Source organism: Myxocyprinus asiaticus, chromosome 6 (assembly GCF_019703515.2).
Source record: "Myxocyprinus asiaticus isolate MX2 ecotype Aquarium Trade chromosome 6, UBuf_Myxa_2, whole genome shotgun sequence".
NCBI classification, from domain to species: Eukaryota; Metazoa; Chordata; class Actinopteri; order Cypriniformes; family Catostomidae; genus Myxocyprinus; species Myxocyprinus asiaticus.
In genome coordinates, this window is record NC_059349.1 from 39,404,812 (window position 1) to 39,418,648 (window position 13,837).

A 13,837-nucleotide genomic window follows, 5' to 3' on the forward strand; every position below is an offset into this window, starting at 1 on the left:
GAAACACGAGGCGAATGGCTCTTCTCAACTGTAATTGCTATTCTAAAATAATTGTTCCTTGTGCTTAAATGGTGCTTTTTATCAAAACCAAAGCAGATAATTTTCGCAGTTGCTGTTACGTCATATATTTGGGTCACGAGACAATGCCCACGTCCTCGGATCACTTCATACTACTCACATGCATACCTACAAGAACCTAATGTTTTGCCAGCACATAAGTGCATTCTTTATCAAATACAGTATATACTGTGACAGTACGCGGTTTTGGACACAGCTTTTGGCTCTAGATGGCGCTATAGTAGGTGTAGTTGAGCTTGAAATCATGATCGCCAAGGAGAGACTGCTGATGTCTGTTCTCACCCAAAACCGATTAGATCGCTTCAGAAGACATGGATTAAACCAGTGGAGTCTTCTGGATTACTTTTATGGTGCCTTTATGTGCTTTTTGGAGCTTCAAAGTTTCGTCACCATTCACTTGCATCGCATGGACCTACAGAGCTGAGATATTCTTCTAAAAAACTTTTTTTTGTGTTCTGCAGAAGAAAGAAAGTCATACACATCTGGGATATATAAATATTTGCATTCTTACCTGGAGACTGCTACAAATTATGTTGTACAATTCTCATGGTAATCACATCACAGATGGGAAGTGCATTCATGGGGCCAAGTTTCAGCAGCGCTCCTCCTCCCATCCCTTTCTTTTCCGGATTGGATCTACACAGCCACGGCACAGTCATTGCATGAGAAAGAGGGGGCTGGTCAGCGAGTTTCCTGATCCTCTCTCTCAGTCTAGCCTCGGTCTGACCGGACAGGCGAAAAACACTTAGGGATTTAGAACAAAAGCGACAACGGACAACACGGAGCAGCTGAAGTGGCTTATCCACTCGCAACATTGTGGGATATTGAAGCGGTGAGTTGTTTGAAATGTTTCCAGTGGATTGATGTACAGTTTAAACCCGTAAAGTTTTTAAAAGCGATTAAAATGTCTTTCGAAACTCGAGCCGAGATGGAATTAATGCTTCTGAATCTCGTTATTAGGTCCAAAAGGCCACATAAGATGTCAGACGTTGTTGTTTTGCTTCGTATCGCTTGTTTACATTTTTGAAATACTTAGTTTGATGAAGATTAAACGGAAAATGTGCGTTTTATTGGGACAATGGTGTGACCATTTAACACCCCGGGTTTGTTTGTATGTGTTACTTAAGTTAATGCGCCTGTGCAGGTCACGCGCCACAAAAAAGCGAATTTAAATGGTGGTGTATGTTCATACTGTTATGGATAACCCATTGTTTATTAAAGCATTCATGTAATTAAATCTCTTACTCCTGCTTAGTGTTTTTTGTTGGATGTACACCGACAGTTGTGATCTCACATATCCTACGACCTGCGTCAAAAGTTCTCCAGATAAGCTGATTATAGTAGGCCATGGACAAACATCGTGACGCAATTTCCAAAAAAATATCTAGCCGAGTTTATTATGCGTAATGGAGTTTTTACTTTTATTAAGTGTCTATTTCATAGAGTGTAAAAGAAAAAGTCTACATACTATAAAGTCCATATGTATACCAAGAAGTCTAACCAAGTTTATGGAGTGACAATGGCGGGGTTGTGTTTCAATACAACACATTACACAATGCATAATAATAGTTCAATTTAATTAAGATAAAGTATATTTAATGTTGGGATGCTGCGGTGTGAGTTTTTGACTGTTAGATTGCCGTCTGAGAAAAAAATAGCGGTTAACCTGTTTTACAGTTATATGAACATTTTCATATTATGCAACAGCACTGATGCAAAAATGCATATCATATAACAATGGTCTAAACGTCTAAGTGGACGTATTTCTGGGGGATATGTGAACGCTAAGGGAAGCCATATAATAAGAAAACTGATTAAACACACACACACACACACACACACACACACAAAGGAGGTAATAGCTCCTAACTAAGGCACAACACCGCTTATGCGCATCCCGAGCTCAGTGATGTGCTAATGTAACCAGTGCTTCAAAAGTGCGTAAATGGAGGATTTTTGTGGGTGCGCAGCATGTAGTTCATGGCATTAAACTGTTTTTTCTTCTGCATCAGTTTATTAAAGCAATCCGTTGTTCTGTCAGACACCCCAACATAAAGAATCAGCAACAGACTTTAAATACTGTCCACAACACCTTAAAAATAAACCTTTGGACTATGCATAATAACGGGAACATTGCTTACAGCAGGCAATTTATAGTCCGATCATGACTCAAATTGACATTTATTGTTGAATGCGGTGAATTTGTACAGAAGCAATGCTTTAAAACGATTTAAGACGCAACTTTTCAAAGTTTACTCGCTGATAGGAACTACACGCAATGCATCACGTGCTGTCAACACGCTTAAACATTACAAAAAGTGGCATCTCTAATTCATCACTTTAAAATCAACACAGCTACAAATATTAAACTTTCTAGTTTGTTGTTGAACGATTAGTGGAGCATCCTGTCCCAAGGATGTTTCTTTCTATGACTTCTGTCTGCTTGTTTACATCCGTCGTCTTCAGTTAGTCATTTGAATGCTGCCAAGCAGCCATTTTAAGTCGCTTTTTTAATTTTATGGATATGAGTCTGGTAGATCGAATTCCTCTGTTATATTTTGGAATTCGTGTATTTAAGCTTCAGTTTCACGTACAGTTCCAAACACCTGGCCATTAAAGCATCTCTGCCACCATCCGTAACCATAGCATCAGCTCCAGTACACACACAGAGTTTTCCCATTTAGGCTTACAAAATCTTACGAAAAACACTTATATATTTATACATTATGTATAATATTTTTGCCACGTGTAAATAAAGCATTTCATGGTTTTTAACTGTGGATTCTAAATTCTTATGGTTAAATTAACTGTGATATTTTTAATCGCTGTTAATAGTAAAACTGTATAATCTCATCCCAAATTCAATGCATACTCTTTTTTTTTTTTTTCAATTCCCATTCCCAGTGCGCTCTAAGTCCTCATGGTGGCGTAGTGAATCGCCTCAATCCGGGTGGTGGAGGACGAATCTCAGTTGCCTCCGCATCTGAGACAGTCAATCCACGCATCTTATCATGTAGCTTGAGCACGTTACCGCGGAGACATAGCGTGTGTGGAGGCTTCACTCTATTCTCTGCGGCATCCATGCACAACTCGCCACGCGCCCCAACGAGAGCGAGAACCACATTATAGTGACCACAAGGAGGTTACCCCATGTGACTCTACCCTCCCTAGCAACTGGGCCAATTTGGTTGCTTAGGAGACCTGGCTGGAGTCACTCAGCACGCCCTGGATTCGAACTTGCGACTTCAGGAGTGGTAGTCAGCGTCTTTACTTGCTGAGCTACCCAGTCCCCCATTCAATGCATACTCTTAAATATTTATACACTGTATCTTATCAAACATTCAGAAGAAGCATTAGGGTTAACGTTTCAGAAAAAATGTGCCCTTTCAGAAAATTACAATACTTACATGCTCATCTGAAATGCCTGTCTGCTTTCCTCACCATGAAAAACAACTGATCAGTTCTGTGGACGCCTCTAACATCTTCACTGACTCCACATCTGACTCGTGTGATATATTTCATGTTTTCTTGATTCATACGAAAGTTTGTGTGGGTAACAGACCTACAGACAGAAATTGCACACGTTGTCAACCACTGACTGTCTTGTGAGTTTTATTCCTGCAGGGGGCACTTGACGCCCTGAACACCCAATCCTCCATTCATCCCCATTTAAATCTAAGAATGCTTTTATCCATTTGGAGACATTTTACACTGGATAGTTATTTTTAATAAAAACTGATAATTGCAAGGATTTATACCTGTGAATGAAAATCCACCTCCAGCATTAACTATTAAAAGCATTTAAAAAAATCCTCATCCAGTAATAATAAACAACTGTGAGTTCATGCATCCTGGCCAGCACTGAGAAAAGTAACAGGTACCACATGACACCGCCAAATCGTACAACGGAGGGGGGACTTCTGTTTTTTGTCTCAATATGACACTCACAGCCACGCAATTTCAATGTATCTCATATGAAATCATTTTCAGCGTTGCTAAAAATATATAAACAAGGATAGATGCATGATTTGGGGGGGGGGGGGGGGTTGGTGAGTTCGCCTCCAACTTGTTTTGTAGCTGACTGGCCAGCTCTTGCATGTAGTGGTAAATTGTCCAATACTGGCAAATCTTTTCCAAGCAGGATTGCCTAACACTGTGCTCACATAGGTATGTGTCACTACATACACTATTACCATGGTTTATTTCTAATGTTCATAGTTCTGTGTGGTTTTAGATTCAGCGTTCCTCTCAAATAAGCTAAAACTCAAGGTACTGTGTCACTAATTTACAAATGGGTGACTACTGGTAGTTAAGGACAGCTCATGACAAATCCTGAAAATGAAAGAGAAATTATGACATCAGTCAATGGTGTAATCAGTTCCGAAAATTAAATGCTTTGTAGACTGTGCTATGCAAAATGTGAAACTGACAAACAAATCAGCTTGAAGAACTGCAATAATCGTTGTTATTTTTATTTAACAGAGACAGGCTCCTACTGTCTCTTCGCCATCTGTTGGAAATTTAACCGGACTACAGGGTTAGACAAACGGGGGAAGTGAACCATTACATGCACTGGAAAGGGGCTGTGAAGGGCAGTCCCCCTCTTTTGCTAAAGCTTGCCATAGTGGGGGTTGGGTATGCGCTGGTGTAGATTATACGACGGGCTTTAATAAAAGGCTAATGTGCGGAAGAGAAAAGGCAGGGGGTAGGGGTGACATCTGTCCTTCTTTCAACTTTAGAGAGGAAAGTCCATGGACTGTTGATTTGGCCGTAAAGTAGCAGTTTACTGACTTTAAGAGTTGAATGCCGTCTCTCAAATTCCACATTCACTGTGAGTTTTTGGTCCATTTTGTGGTAGCCAAGTATAATGTCACAGATTCCTGGGGTTAATTCTACTACCAATTGCTAATGATCTGAACAAATTCTATTGTAGATTTGATCAACTGAAGACTGACCAGAACCCCACCCATTAAACCCCCCTCCCCACAACACCATCCAAATGGCCAACAAACAGCAATAGCCCACCACCCCCCAGCATTCCAAGCTCTTTGCCTGTTGCAAGTCTGGCAGACAAACAACGAGCAGGATATTAACACGCTGTTCAGAAGGCAAAAAATCATCCGAGAGATGGCCTGGCACATAGTGCATGTGCTTCAATCCATTGCACGTTGGAGTTCGAATTCGACTCGTGCCATTTCCCATTGGTCCCCTCTCTTTCATTTCCTAAGCAATCTTACTTTGCCAATAAACTTCCAACTTCAACTGTTGTACACAGACACACCTCGAAAACACCCCAAAAAAAAAAAAAAGAAAAAGCCCAATAATTTGTTCTTCATGAAAAACCTACTTTTTTTTTTATTAGGAAATATTATAAGTTTGACTCAGTTGTGTTTCTCTTCCTGACAGTCTGCAGCAATAGAGGTGTGACATCTCTGATGGCGGCGTGCAGTAACAATGACCTTAAGGTTATCTCTCCAAGAGGGGTGCCGTCAAAGAGACTAGATGGAAACCTCACTAATCCGCGGCAGCCAAAGTCACCCCACCGCCGCAACTCCACTGGAAAGGAACACGTGAGCAGGCCGCGAGAAAGCAATGGCAGTGCTGCAGTTAGCTTCAGCACTAATCATAACTCTGTAGTATGTCTTCCTCTGGTATCTGAAGGACTGAAGCTAGTGTGGACCCAGTCAGATCAAACACGTGAGCTTGATTCTATCCCTGAACTGGTACAGGCCTTCAACGTCTTCCCCTACCCAACACCTCAAGAAGTCAGCACCCTGGCCCGTGTCTGTGCTCTTCCACTGGATAAAATCAAAGTCTGGTTTATGGTGCAGCGCATCAAGTATGGAATAAGTTGGGCATCAGAGGACATAGAAGAGACGCGACTTAAGCTGGCCAGGCCTTTGCAAATGAGTGAGACTGAACACAAAGACAGTAAGGCAAAGAAGAAAAATGGATTTGATGATTTTAAGGAAGCAGAGAGGAAGCATCATGTAGAAGATCTAGTGCACAGTCCACATTTGCCTCACAAAAAACATAAAAATGAAAGCAAAGAACCAGCAAAGCTCTCTCCTGCTGCTTCCCATTTCCGATCATCTCTCCCCCCGCCTCAGGATTCATACTATTACCGCCATCCAGTGGAAATGGCAGAAACGCCTCAAGCAGCTAGCTCGCCAACTTCTACGGAGTCTCCTGTTGGATCAGACCAGCCTAGGCATGGCCGCTACAAAAAGACCAAAGCACAGTTAGCTGCTTTGCGTAAGAGTTTTCTGCAGGAGAACTGGCCTGATGAGATGGAGCTCCAACGCCTTCAAGAGGAGACGGGCCTAACTCGTAATGATATTCGAAAATGGTTTAGTGACAGTCGGTACCAGCTACGAAATGGTAGGTGGATCTCAGCCTCGACGTCCATCCCTACTACTCGAGAAAAAAATGAATCTATGTCCATTCCATTTTCTCAGACTGAGGAGGTTCAGCCTCTTTCCTTCACCACTAAAAAGCTGAAAACTACACAGCACACTGATGGCGAAGGCAAGAATAAGGCTCATGCGAAAGGGGCACGAAAAAATCAGTCAAGAGACTCTGAGTTTTTCCAGAAATTCCTGTCTAACACTCTTGAGGCGTTTGAAGACGGAGCATCAGGATTGGATGAGGAAAAATGTTTAGAAGATGGTGAGATTCTGAATAATGATGAAGTTGGATGTGAACTGGACAGTGATGGACATTGTGGGACACCTCCAGAGCCAGTTGTACCCACTTCTCCTTCTCTATATGTCACCCCATCTAAAAAACAGTCACGGTCATTGAAATCTGCACGCTCTGTCAAAGCAAACACCTTGGCCAACTGTCCACACCTTTCGGACCACGCTTCGCCTTCTTCAGTATTAACAGCAGCTGGGCGACAAAGGAAAACAAAGGAGCAGCTGGCAGTCCTAAAGGAATACTTCCAGCGCTGCCCATGGCCAAAGAGTGAAGTGTACACGGAGCTAGTGGAAGTAACATCTTTGCCTCGTGCTGATATTATCCAGTGGTTTGGGGACACGCGCTATGCTGTAAAAAATGGCCATGTGCGCTGGGTGGATGCTAATGCACGTGACAAAGTGCTTGCAGAGATTGTGTTGCAAAGTGAAGGCAGTGGCTCCAGTGGAACCCCAGGAAGAGAAGGCAGCAAAAAACGCAAGTCACAAGGTAATAGTACACCAAAGACACAGAAGTCAGCACCAGATTCTACAGACATTAGTCCTCTGGAGCTGTATCATCGGCAGACGGGTCCATTGCAAGAGAAAGACCTCGACAGTCTTTGCCGAAAGTCAAAAATGAGCTACCAACAGGTGCGAGATTGGTTTGCTGCTAAGGATGATAATACACTGGACACGGAGCTCTATGTTATTGACTGATAGTTTATAGGGAAAATCTTTGTTTGTAATCATGTAGTTGTCTGTTAAACTGCTGTGACTTAAAATCTTCAGGGGTTGGAGAAAAGGCAAGACTCTTTTAGAGGCACAGAATAAATTAACTCACTTTCATGCAATTCCTTCTCTACTATGTTAAAAAGCAGGCTAAATTTGATCAGCTACAAAGGCAGTATTAAAAATGCAGATGATGTTCTTAAATTTATTTTTGTTGTTTACAAACTACTTGACTACATTCACCACCAAATATTGTTATTGCGCTGTACACTGGCTGTTTCTCCACTTCTTACATTTTTGTTGTTGTAATATTGTCAAATCTTCTAGAGCCTTAATTGCTGCTTCTTAGAACTGACGTAATGCTCAGTTGCAGAAACTTTGTTTGGTCCTTCATTAAGTACTATAGATTTAGTTGTCTGGACCAGTTACTAAAGAGAGTACATTTTTAGTGTTTTAATTAATATGCGATCCACATGGCCCTGTGTAACAATTTCCCTCTCAAACTGATTAACCTTAGTAAGTTTACATTATACTTTTCCCTCCAATTATTTTTGCGTAACATTCCGCACTTAAAGTTTCTTTTTAATGGATGCATTTATCTAATCTTGCTACTTCATTGTAAAGGAACATTTTAGTTTGAATACCTCCCTGCTCAACTGCAAATGTGCTCCGCATTCAACAGTGAAAGCTATAGTTTTTGTAAAACCATGTGCCTTATAGTCTGTAAAGGGATAAGAATTTGTGCATTAAAAAAATCGTAACAGATTATGTTTCACTTAGTTGGATACTGTCAAAATAACCTTTTGTAACATTATCAATGATATCTTATTAAAGGGATAGTTCACCCAAAAATGAAAAGTCTGTCATCATTTACTCACTCCATGTAACACAAACGGAGATGTTAAACTGAATTTTAGCCTCATTTCGTTCATTTTCATCATAAGGAAAAAAGATGTAATCAAAGTAAATGGTGACTGAGTCTAATTTTCTGTTTAACATCTTTTGTGTTCCAATGCAAGAAAGTCAGTCAAATGGTTTGAAACAACTTTAGGATGAGTAAATTATGCCAGAATTTTCATTTTTGGGTGAACTATACCTTGAATTGTTAGAAAAGAATGGGGTATTTAACTTCTTGGACTGTAAATCCTTTTCATAAATCCAAAGTATTGAATGAGCTCTAAAGCATTTTGCGTGATTTGTAGAATAATAAAATAAAATCTCTGTTGTCTCAGTTTTGTGATTAACTCTACTGATAAAGAAGGGAGCAATATACACCCGTCTAAGTATCCAATGAATGAATAATGAGGAGTTACTTATTAAGAAAATGTTCCTCTTCCTCATTTAATTCAGAATGTATCTTAAGTTCTATTTGGTTACTTGTTTTGTAATAAACTGGAGAAAATACACATTTATTTTGGACATCCTTACAGTTGTGCCATACAAAAGGGGCCCAATCATAAATGATATATATATATATATATACACACACACACACACACACACACACCCCGATCAGCCACAACATTAAAACCACCTGCCTAATATTGCGTAGGTTCCCCTTGTGCCGCTAAAACAGCGCCAACCCTTTCTCACCACAATTTAACAGAGTGGTTATCTGAGTTACCGTAGACTTTGTAAGTTCGAACCAGTCTGGCCATTCTCTGTTGACCTCTCTTATCAACAAGGCATTTCTGTCCACAGAACAGAACAGGGCATTAGAAAGCCACAGTATGATTCATACTGCCTTTAATTTGCACCTCTTTTAATTACAGAAAGTGAACTAATAGGAACATGACACTTTTTTTTTTTTTTTTCAAATTAAATAATGCCAATATAATTTTACCCATTGAAAAGATGATGCAATAGACTACCATCTATTGGGTGATGTGTGACCCTTTGGTGTTGTAGTGATTGTAAAGTGGCTTTCTAATGCCCTGTATTAAACAGCTACAAATGACTATTGGACATTTCTTGGTCATGTGACTGGAGTGTAGGTATAGCCAAAAGCTGGAACCGAAAGTTTGGGGTTGTATGTTGGGACCTAAAAATCATGAGCAGGGAAGATAAACAGTCAAATTACTTTGACTGCCTAAACAAACTACAAAATATTTTTTTTTATTTTTATAAATGCATAAAACATGTTACCTTGTGGGGGTGTTAACTGAGCTGGGTGTCCCTTAAGATAAGAGAACATGATAAGCATATAATGTCTTAAAACAAATTAGAGTGATTGTTATGCACCTTGAATAACACCATGGTTACTTTATAAAAGCAAATAATATCTGAGAGATATGATAAACTACGGTGGCGCAATGCTGCTACGTACAACATCTTTTCTCATAATAACGAGATGTCATAAAAATTACATCTTTTCTTGTAATAAAGGGATATTATGTCAAAACAACATCAACAAAAATTTTCACTCCAAAAAATAATTTTAAGATTTCAATTTAATAACAAAATTCAATCAAACTGATGAGTAATTTTTAATAAAATGAAATAAAAAAATAAATCCCCAGTGTCCAAGAGCATGTTGACAACTGCCCAAAAAGGAGTGTCAACAGTATAAAATTAGAGCTGTCGGAATTAACACGTTAATCGCATGCGAATAAGTTACAAAAATTAACGCATTAATCTTTCTTAATCGCGATTAACGCATTTACCATTAATCCAGCATAAACCAGCATAACCACTTGTTGGGAGGGCGGAACCTTTGTAATGTGTCCGCCCAGAGTCATTACACTGACGCACACACCACAACAGTCGCTTCCCTCTTCCCAATGCTCTGATGCAAATTATGAACACAGCTTCGGGATTGCTGTAGGAAAGTGTATAGTTACAGTATACCGGCAGATTAATATTGTGGAGGATGAGAGATTTAATGCCCATTGCAATGAATACTCAACCTATGGGGACTAATTCTTTCAATAAGTCAACCTCCCAATTAGACTTAGAAAATGTTTTAATGTTACTTGAATAAGTGCTATTTTAGTGCATTTCTATCTTTATACTGTGGAAGTCTTTGTTTGTAAAATGTTAATAAAAAATTATATTGTTACATATTGTTTTGTAATAAGATGGAAATAAATGCATTTTGACAGGAAAATAAGTATATACTGTATTGTGTCAAATTTCAGCATTTTCAAAATCTGTGATTAATGACGCTTAACAAAATGTTTTGTTTTTTTTATTAATTGCAATTAAACATTTTAATCGTCTGACAGCCCTATTTAAAATGCTTATCATTATTAATTTCATGATTCTAGACATTTTGCGAGTTTCCGTTATAGGCCTACATCATGATTTTGAATAATATCAGCATTTAAATAAAGTTATAATATTTTTATAAAACTTATTTTTAATAATTTGTAGTCATCTTGAGGCCCCCTTGTAAGTTTGCTGAGGGCCCCAAGTAGGCCCCGGCCCCCTGGTTGAAAACTGCTGATTTATATAAAATTTAATATAAAATAAATTCTCATCCTTTTTGCAAACACTCCAAAAAGTCTTGGCCTGCAGTTTAGACTTACACGGTTAAGAAAACATAGGCATTGTCCAGCTTAATTTTATTTTAATTTTTTCTCTGAAACATCGCGATTCTGGAGAAAAATCCAAAAATCTATGCTGACTTTAAAAAATGATACAAAATAGAACAATTTTACGTGTAGGATTAATTTACCGCTGATTAGCCTACATTGTACTGTAAGCAATATGTGGTAATAAGTGATATGTAGCCTAAGTTAACTGTCTGATGCTTAAAACATCTCGCTAAAATGACCGAATATTTTGTGTTTATGACATACAGTATCTCGTTATAATGAGAAAAGATGTAGTTTTGTTTTACATAATATGTTGTTATTATGTGAAAAGATATAATGTTTACCAGATAATATCTCGTTATTACGAGAAAAGAGGTCGTTTTAACTAGATAAAATCTTGTTATTTCGAGAAAAATGTAGTTTTACAGTAAAAAAAATAAAAAACAAGTACAAGTACAGATCATAAAACTGCTTCAGGAGGCTTGTAGAGTGGGCACTATGCATGACGGTTGCATCACTTAATGTGCTTCCCTTCTTACCCTGACGCAGCCATCGTTTTGGAATAGTGTAAATCTGGACTCATCAGACCACATGACCTTTTTCCATTGCTCCACAGCCCAATCTTTATTCTCCCTAGCAAACTGAAGTCGTTTTTTCTGATTAGCCTCACTAACAAGTGGCTTTCTTGTGGCCACATAGCTGTTTAGTCCCTATCCTGTAAATTCTCGTCACATTGGAAATGCTCTTACTTTTACTATTATACATAGCCGTGAGTTCTACTGTCAATTTTTTACGATGTGACTTCAAGTATTTTAGCGATCACGATCATTCAAGATTTTTTCTTCAAAGCTGATGGTTCACCACTATCCTTCCAGGTTTTAGTAATGTGTTGGACAGTTCTTAACCCAAATCAAGTGTTTTCAGCAATCTCCTTAGTTGTTTTCTTTGCTTGATGCAGGCCAATAATTTGCCCCTTCTGAAACACAGCAACATCTTTTCCACAACTATGGGATACGTCTTCCAACATGGTTGTTAAAGAAATGAGAAGCTACACACCGCATCAGTTAGGGTTAAAAGAATTGTTGCCAGCCGAAACATATTAATCACTGCAATAATGATCCAATCATAGGCCCTTAAGTATCTACTCCAAACAGCGACTTTTTTTTTTTTTGGCCAGGCAGTGTAATTCAGGCATCTCCCATTGCTTCTCTCAGGTTTTGCACAAACGCAGCACCTGTGAAAGGTAACTGAGATTCATCCTCCACCACCAGGATTGAGGGGAGTCACTACGTCACCACAAGAACTTAGAGTGCATTGTGAAGTGGGCATTCCAAATTGGGGAGAATAAAATTAAAATTAAATTAGCAATCGGGAACAATTTCACCATGACACCATCTGACCAACTTAAATACAGGACAAAACGTTTCCCATATTGATTCAATACAGAACACATAATTTTATCTTTAAATATAAATATGGGACGATCCCATATTTAATGGGACAAGTGGCAACCCTACTAATGGCTAACCTTCCGCGGCTTGTTTTAAGCAAATTAATTTGTTAGATACCATGCATTTTTAAATTATATATGTCATGAATGAGTGATGCAAGTATATTCATTTGTTTATTCAGTGGTACAACAGAAAGAGCTTTGGCTATCATTCATTGTGTATTTGTTCAAGTTTGGCTTCTTCTGTATTTTGTTTCCCACTCAAATGCGTGACATGTTGTTGTAACCAATGCCTGTCTTGGAGGTACAAGCTTCCCAAGTTCACTAGAAGGCAGCAACACCCTCCCCTGGTTGTGTCCTAACTGGTGCTGATCAAGCCTTTGCATGGGACTTCTGTCTTTGAATTACCATTTTTATCTTTCATTCACCTGAAGCTCTAACAGTTTATTTATATTTTTTTGTGCAGTCAGAGGTTTCTTGGGATGTACAACTCAAGTAGTGTATTGCGATTCAAAACATGACTACTCTCTCGTTTCTTATACATCTGTAGTGGAGTTGCACAACAGCTCAAGCCTCGTGGTAAGCAAATACCATGATGTGCTGTGTGTGTTTGTGGGCTTGTTACTGATTAATGTTTGTCAGTTAAATCATCGTTCAGGTCTCAAAGTCTTAGGAAAATCTGGACAGTATTGAGATCACGTTTCAAATTTCCCAGGTAGGAAGCTCTGGTGGAAAGCAGCATGGTAGAAAGGGGGTGTGTATATGTGGCTGTAACCTAAAGCCTATTGGCCATTTAAATAAAATGGGATGCATCATTCGACATGTCCCGCACCCACTTCCTGTTTCAGTAGGAAATGGGTCACACCACCACCTCAAACTGCACTCGAAATTTCTGATAGTATATAAAAGGTCATTTTGACTCCACTTGTGTATAGGCCTGACTCTGGGTCAGTATAATAGTACAGGAAGCAAATGGAGCTTTCAAAGCAGCATAAGAGAAAACATCTCATTTCAAATTCATATTTGGACTGGCCAGCCTGGTATTAATGAAAAGGCATAGGCTAGATGACAAAGCCATGCAATTCATTTCATAATGAAGTCACTCATTTATCATTGCTAAATATTGAGCCACTAGCATGCAAACTATTGAGGTTTTGTAATAAATGTTTGTGAGCCCCTCAAAAGCATTCTATACAACTACATGACAATAGACACTAGCATCTGGGGAAAATAAACTCCAGCTCCGGTGTGTTGAAGTGTGAAGGCCACAAAGCTATCCAATGGCAATTTACTTTAGCATCATAACATTCTCAGTCAGGCATCAATTCACATTAAAATGTGTAAAAATTAGTTTGACCACATTCCCT

The 13,837-nt window shown here is 39.0% G+C and overlaps 1 protein-coding gene across 1 annotated transcript; it reads left to right on the forward strand.

Annotated features, from left to right (window-relative positions):
* Positions 1-703: 703 nt before the first annotated feature.
* On the forward strand, positions 704-8,715 carry LOC127442324 (zinc fingers and homeoboxes protein 1-like). The gene is made up of 2 exons (XM_051700253.1): positions 704-910; positions 5,485-8,715. The coding sequence occupies exon 2, from the start codon at positions 5,514-5,516 to the stop codon at positions 7,470-7,472; it is 1,959 nt and encodes a 652-aa protein (XP_051556213.1). The 5' UTR covers positions 704-910; positions 5,485-5,513; the 3' UTR covers positions 7,473-8,715.
* Positions 8,716-13,837: the final 5,122 nt, after the last annotated feature.